This window comes from Mus pahari, chromosome 5, assembly GCF_900095145.1.
Source record: "Mus pahari chromosome 5, PAHARI_EIJ_v1.1, whole genome shotgun sequence".
NCBI classification, from domain to species: domain Eukaryota; kingdom Metazoa; phylum Chordata; class Mammalia; order Rodentia; family Muridae; genus Mus; species Mus pahari.
In genome coordinates, this window is record NC_034594.1 from 16,834,104 (window position 1) to 16,841,868 (window position 7,765).

General features: G+C 43.5%; 1 protein-coding gene across 2 annotated transcripts in view; it reads right to left on the reverse strand.

Moving 5' to 3' along the window:
• The window catches only part of Uggt1 (UDP-glucose glycoprotein glucosyltransferase 1), a 94,752-nt gene that overhangs the window by 70,936 nt on the left and 16,051 nt on the right, over window positions 1–7,765 (reverse strand). For both annotated transcript variants that reach the window (XM_029538484.1, XM_021197311.2), the window contains exons 4-5: window positions 7,079–7,209; window positions 1,146–1,258 (exon numbers count right to left, since the gene is read on the reverse strand). In XM_029538484.1, coding sequence (XP_029394344.1) covers window positions 1,146–1,258; window positions 7,079–7,209 — 244 coding nt within the window. The remainder of the gene's footprint in view (window positions 1–1,145; window positions 1,259–7,078; window positions 7,210–7,765) is intronic.

Consider the following 7,765-nt stretch of genomic DNA (forward strand, 5'->3'; position numbering starts at 1 on the left):
CTGGGATTAAAGGAGTGCACCACCACTGCCTGGCCTCCAGTTACATTCCACCCAGGAAAGCATTGCTCTATCATGCTGCCATTCTCAAATATCCACTCACACCCTGACGCTGAGCTACCTAAACATACAGTAAATTTACTATTGTCATTCTGAGTTAGAGATACTAGTGCCCAGAGAAACTGTCTCAAAAAAATAAAAATAAAAATAGAGACACTAGTGCCATGTGTTAGGCAGAGAATTTGTTACTGGTCTGACAACATCATTACACAAGACTTCCACAACCAAAAATTCCATTAACGTTTCTGGTAGAGCGAGCCATCATCACATGGCCTAGCGCAGGTACAGAGAGGCTGCTGCTCCAGCCAGCCAGCCAAATGCATACTTGTGGTAAGTGTCCACTGCAGCAGACCTCAGCCTCCTCACACAAAGAAAACTGTGCTTTCATTATTCAAATCAAGCTTGCAATATCTCTTAAATACTGTCTGCTGTTGGTCATAATATCCTAAAAGATCATTATTATTAATCTCTGCTACTTCAGGTGCCAGCTTTTTGTACAGACAGTATTCTTTGATAAGCTAACAACAAAGCCATTAAATCTCTCAGAAAAAAAATCACCGCCTGATAAAACAGGAATACCAAGTACTTCTAATGCTGAAACATGAGGAAACAAACTAATTTTCATCATTTTACAAGACTACTTTAAATAATGGAGCTGATGTTCACATCTGGTCAGTCTCTAGCTAGTAGCCATTCTCAAATGTGTGCAGATGGTGAGGTAAAAAACTCAGAGGACCAGGCATGTACCACATGCTCATGGACCTAGCACTTGGGAGCTGAGGCAGGAAGACTGAGTTCAAGACCAGCTTGGACCACAAATCAATACCTTTCTCAACAAACAAAAATCAGCTAGGCGTCAATAGAGACATATGCCTTTTATCCCAGCACCCCGGAGGAAAGGCAAGCCAGTCTTTGTGAGTTTGAGGCCAGCTTGGTCTGTTCTAGTTCTAGGCCAGGACTACCAAGTAAGAATATCTAAAACACACAAACAAACAAGGAAGAAAACAAAACAAAACTCAACTCAGAGTGCATGTGATAGAGCAAAGGCACAAAGCATGTACCACACTGAAGTGAAGAACACAACCGACCTGTCAGGGGCAGTCAGCAGAAGGCTCTCAAGAGTGTCTAGATCACAAGTCTGCTTTCCGTGCACTGAGAGAAACGACTTGCATCCTTCTGGTGGAGGCTCGTCAACTGCTATCTGTCAGGAAGACAAATACATGTTCTACTCAAAGACAAGACAGAAATGTATGTGTAATGAACATGAAGTTAAATGACAATCCACCATCAATAAAGCAGAAACTATCATCTGCGAACTCCCACTGTGGGCCAAGGCGGTAAGAGCATTCTAAGCCAGAGCTCCACATGTTATTCAGTTCCTCCTGTATCACCCCAGGTCAGTACTAGTGTTATAATCCCACAAGAGAAGGCTACATTTCTATCTTTTCTCTGACTTGTCAAAAGACATCTAGGAATCCATGTTGTACCTTCAAAATCCCTTGACTCAAAATGTCAGGGTGTGTGTGTGTGTGTGTGTGTGTCTGTGTGTGTCTGTCTGTCTGTCTGTCTGTGTACCTGTCTATGAGGATATGCATGCTGAGGTCAGAAGTAACATGGAGTATCTTTTCTTGATTAATTCTTCAAGTTGATTTTTGAGACATCCTCCTTCACTGAACCTGAAGCTCAGCTGAACCAACTCAGCTAAAATGAACAGATGATGAACTTCAAGGATCTCCCTGTTTATCCCTCTAACTCCTAGCCCTGGGGTTACAAGTGTAGGCCACTACACCCAGATATAAAGGCATTTTGCCAACTAAACTATCTCTTTAGCCCCTTAAAATGCCAACTAACCACCTAAGTTCAATCCCTGGGATCCATATGGAAGAAGGCGTCCCCTGACTGCTGCAAGCTGTCTTCTGACCTCCACAGTGTATGCGCGAGCACACGCACACGCACACGCACACGCACACGCACACGCATACGCACACACACACACATGTACACTAAATAAGTAAATACATAATAAAATTTTCTATGTCAATCATTAAGAGTTTTGTGTTTGACAGTGAGTGTTGAGAAATGTCAGAGAAATGGAAAGGGACAGAGAGAGAGACAGACAGACAGACAGAGACAGAGAGGGGTGACAGAAGGACGGGTCAGAGGTGAAGGGGCGGGGCTGAGATCCTGGGTAGAGATCTACACAGGAGGGTGGGCAGGAAAAGAGGATGGAAACCTATGATCATGCAAGCGTATTTTAAAACTGCATTTCTTTTTGAAAGAGTTGGTGCTTCTACCAGAAGTCTTGGGTTATTAAACAAAAATTCCAGTGCCGGGTGTGGCCTGTTTCCCTCTGAACTGCTGAACAGAGAGGCATAAGAGCTCTCCATCAAAACAATATAAGCTACTGCCATTGAGCATGGAGCTACCAGGTCTTGACGGTAGCATTCCATTACTGAGGCTAAAAAGATGGCTCAGTGGTTAGGACAGACATACTGCTCTTGCCGAGGATCCAAGTTCAATTCCTAAGCACATGCAAACAGCTCACAACCATCTGTAACTCCAGCTCCAGGAGGATCTGACAACTGTGGCCACTGTGGAAACCTATACTCATGTGCACATACCTACACACACATACACACACACACACACACTCGCGTGCACACACACATGCACATGCATATACACATGCATGTACGCACACATAATTTAAAATTATAAAAAACAATTCTATTTCTACAGGTACCACACATTTTGATCACAGGACAAAGAAAATCAAACTGGAGCTAAGCTAGCAGCTTTCTCCCTACAGGCTAGCCTTCACACTGCTAGAACATACTATACAGCCTACTGAGAAAGAAAATTAACAACAGTCTTGCTTAGATGTGAACTTTTTTGGCTACAATGATGACCTGTGAGGCAAGATGTCCTACTAGTGACATGGATGTCATGGCAGTGACCAACCACTTTCTCAATGACTCGATCTGAGGCCGCTCCAAAGGCTGAGGTAACTTGTGTCTGGTTCTGTAAATCTGGGAGAATCCTAGGAGCCAACCTACTATCACTCCTTTGTGGGATCAGACTACATTCTAAATATTCATCCCTGTTTACAGTCACAGCTTAGTGGGTGTGCATGCCACCGCTGGAGATGCTTCTAGCTGCACTGAGTAGCACTTCCCACAGAAACCCATCACTGGCAAAAGTGCCAAAGACAGGAGATGTCAGAGGACTCAGCCCGAAATGGGACAGCTATTGCCACCTCCTCCAAGGGTCAGAGAACGCTGAAGTAGAGGGGTGGAAAGAATGTCTGAGCCAGAAGTAAGGGAGATATGCAGAAAAAGAAGTCTTTCTTCTGGACATACAGCAGTTTCAAACTAAGTGCAGCTGTGGCTGTCTACATGCTGTCTATACGTGATCACGGCCTTCAAACTTCGTCATGGACAAAGGAAGCGCCATAGGCCTCACCCCAACTCCCAGGACTACTGGCAGTTAGGGGTTGCTGGTGGGGGGCGGGGGTGACATTTTCTTTAATGATGGAGCTACTATGCCGTTTCCCTGCTCCAGTAAATCACTTTCTCCCTACACTCTGGGAAGAAGCTCTGATTGAACTCAGTGCATCACACTAAGTAGCAGAGATTTGTTGAGAAGTGTTCCATGAAGAGAAGAGGACAAAAAGGAGAAATGAAGGCAAACAAACAAACAAACAAAAACTTAAAATTCATTATAAAAGTATGAAACTGGAGCTGGAGAGACAGTTCAGAGGTTAAGAGCTCTTAAACCTGCCGAACACTCAGGCTCAACTCTCAGGACCCACGTGGCAGTCCATAACCATGCACAAATTAAGTTCCAGGAAACCTGACAGCTCCTCTGACATCTACAGGACCCTGACACATATGGTACACAGACACAGAAATGAGCAAAACACTCATATATATAAAATAAATGTCAAAAATAAAATGCCAAGGTAAAACTATGCTGTCCTAATTAAAGGTGAAATGCAAAATAATAGGAAGCTCCTGATTTAAGTACGAATTCTATAGAATCGAAAGAAACAAGTCAGGTGCAGGGGCTCACACCTGTAACCTCAATAATCAGAAGGCAGGAGAGAATATTGCCAGTCTAGGACTAGCACAGAAACCAAGAGGTAAGGACCCTGAAACAGCCAAGGCAAAGAAGAGACAACAGTTTTCACCGGCAGGTACAGTGGGCCAACGCCTGCTGCCCACTCTTAGTATCAGGCAGGGAGCAGGCTCCCACAGAAAGCTCAGAGGTGCTGAGGCGGAATACTTGTTCAGTTTCTTACAGAAATCCCAAGGCAGGACTCCTTTCTAAGACACGGCCCCATGTTAAGGAGAAACTTCAGCAGGACAGAGGTAATGGAGAGAAATCCACACAAAAGCACAGAAGGATGGAGCTGGAGTGCCAGCTCTGGGGTTAAGAGTGTACAGACGTGTGCCACCAACACCTCTTTTACATGTAAGAGAACAAGCAAGAAATCTCAGGAACATACTAAGGCATTTCCTTAGCACTGCAGAAATCCAACAGAAGAGGGAGCTAGGCTAACCTCTAAAAGGCAAGAAAAATTAAGCACACATCAAAATGAATGTAAATCTCTATAGGGCAAACAATTGTCTCAGTGAGTAAAGCATGTGGGCCAGAGTTCAGATTCTAAGAACCTACTTGACAAGCCATGTGAGCATGGTCGCCACCTAAGCCCAACACAGTAAGGAGAGCCCCAGAACAAGCTAGTCAATCAAGACTAGCCAAAAGGCCAGCTCCAAGTTCAGTAAGACTCTCTACTTCTATACAGAAGGTCTAAGGAGGACACCTGACATCTACTTTAAATACACACACACACACACACACACACACACACACACACACACACACACACACCACAGGTCTCTAATTCAAAGCCCATACTAAACCAACTAATTATTAAAAGAAATAAAAAGGAGCAGAATAGCATCTACACACACCAACTCACCATCAGGTGATTACTTTAGGCACAGAAGTCATCTGTATCAACTGCCAAAATTCACAGTCACATGCCACATGTGGCTTCTGGACAGGTGAACATGGCTGGTGCAAATGAAGGAGTAAAGTCTGTCTTTAGCTTGATTTGACTTCAATCTAAATAGCCTCGCCTCTCCAGTAGGCTAATACTTACTAACACAGTAAAGCATATTGCTACAGTCAATGAAACCATTTCATAAATATACAGCCGGAGTAAAGAGAAAAAAATGCAATCTGTGTGCTGGAAAGATGGGTCACTAGAGTCAAAAGAGTTTACTGCTCTTGCAGAGGACCCAGGTTTTAGTGGCTGAGGCACGACATCTAGCATTCTGGGATGGTATGAGCTGTATAAGCGAACCTGTTTAAAAAGAAAGAGGAGAAAGGAAAAAAGGGAAAGAAATAGAAGAACCAAGATGTGACTATACATCTCACCCTAGTGTCCAAGATAAAAAATAAGGAAATATTGAGGAAGACAGAGAAACTAGAACCCTTGTACTTTAAGGTGTAAAGTAAAAATGGGGCAGTCACTATGCAAAGCAGTTTGTGGTTCCTTATAATATTAATACAGGAGTCTAAGGATGTAGCTCAACCACAGAGTACTGCTTAGCATAGACAAGGTCAGCAGCAGCTACACAGCCAACCAAGTTCAAGGCCAGTGAATTAGTAACTTTTCTATTTCTGTGGCAAAATACCACAACCAACTCAACTTATGAAAGAAAGTATCTAACTGGGCTTATACTGAGAGCTGGTGATGGCGAAGCAAACGCACAGTGGCAGGAACAGCTGTGAGCTCACATCTTGATCCACAAGCAGAAACAGAGAGACAGCATCAACTGAGAGCAGTGTGGCAGCCTACAGAATGGGCAAAGTCTTTACCAGGTATATAACCTGGTAGAGAACAGAAACTACAATATAGAAGAACTAAAAGAAACTGGGCATCAAGAAAACAAATAACCCAGTTTAAAAACAGTGGTGCATGCCTTTAATCAGGAGACAGATGCAGGCGGATCTCTGTGAGCTCAAGGCCAGCCTGGTCTATATTGTAAATTCTTGGACAATAAAACAGTACAAAAACGAAACTCTAAGAGGTGATTCTGACGGGAAATGACCACATGGCTCCTTTTGGAGGACAATAGTGGCTCTGACAGTGTACATGGAGGACTTAAACGGCAGCAGCTGATACGTGTCTTAGCCTGGTAAACGATACAAAGGTGCTCACCTCACAGTGATGCACCCACATGCTCTGTCTGCTCTGAGCGTTCTTCTCTACCTGTTTCGTCTTATAATATAGGAGAGCTTTAAAAATCCACATTTCTTTCATACAAATATCTAATTGATATATATACATCTGGATCTCCTGCGCCCCTCTCTTTCAAGATCCAACAAGATCCTTGCGCTGCCATTTTGAAGCCTCTTTTTTTTTTTTTTTTTTTTTTTTTTTGCCTTTTTATTTATCCAGAGTGAAGCAGAGCAATTTACTAAAATGGCTCTCTGACCCTACATGTCTGCACTACATTCCCTTGGCACTGCCTGACACTTCCTATCTCTTGTAACCTCTGCTTTTCCATCCAGAGCCTCTGACTGGATTCAGGTTCACTGTCTAGCAAGATTACATCTTCCAGACAGTCTTGCCTAACAGTACCTGGCTGTCCTTCTTGTAACAATTGCCTTTTCATTTCTCACATAAAAATAAGTTTAAATCATTCCTTAAATTTTTTTTATATACAAGTCCAGTCCAAAAGCAAGCAAAGTAAAATAAAATTTATTTATCTGTGATTGGTGAGGAGATGTGACTTAGTAGTCAGATTTCTTAATGTCTACATGCCCAAAGTCCTGTGTTCCGTCCCCAAAACCAGGGAGGGAAGGAAACATCTAAGATTTAAAGACTTTAATGTTTTCAAAACATCAGTTTTGCTCATTATTTAAAAATAAATGTCTGACAAACAACGAAATCACCATGCCATGCCCCTACAAAAGGCTGTCCCCTAGACACACAAGGTCTTCTTACCTGCTGGAAGGCTTGAATTGAGGCTGAGTAGGAACGGAGAGAGAGACAAAACTTCAACAAATTCTGCTGCAGAGGTGACAGGAAGCGAAACGCAGCTTCCAATATGGCATCATAATAGGAATGATCAGTATCTGTCGAAGAAGCACAGCGACCGGAAGCCGGGCATGACTACAGGCGAGGACAGTCACAGAGCACAAGCCAGTGCTGTGAAGGCGCAGAGGGTGAGCTGTGCTCAGTGTACCACCATGAACTTGTGTCAAGTGACGAGAATTCACTGAGGCCCAGAACACAGACAGACACTTCTTCCCTCCCTGAGTTAAGCTGTCTTCCTGGACTGCCGTTTCCCTACTCACCGAGGTGACCTAGTCCTGTGAAGAGCTCAGCTGTGAGAGCACTCAAAGTAGACTTCTCCTCTACCCGGCCTCCACAGACCAGCTACATCACTGCTCGGATCCCAGAATACGTCTTTGTCTACCATATCATTTATCAAAATGCCTATTACTGACTGGATGCCATAGGCAGAGGCGACGACATCTATCTGTGCTCTGAAACACTAAGGAGCCCAACAAAATTTATAAGATATCGATAGTGTCATAAAATGACAGTAAGCATTTCATCAAAAAAGCTAGGCAAAGTTGTTTAGAAGAAAAAAACAGGGCTGGAGAGATGGCTCAGTGGGTAAGAGCA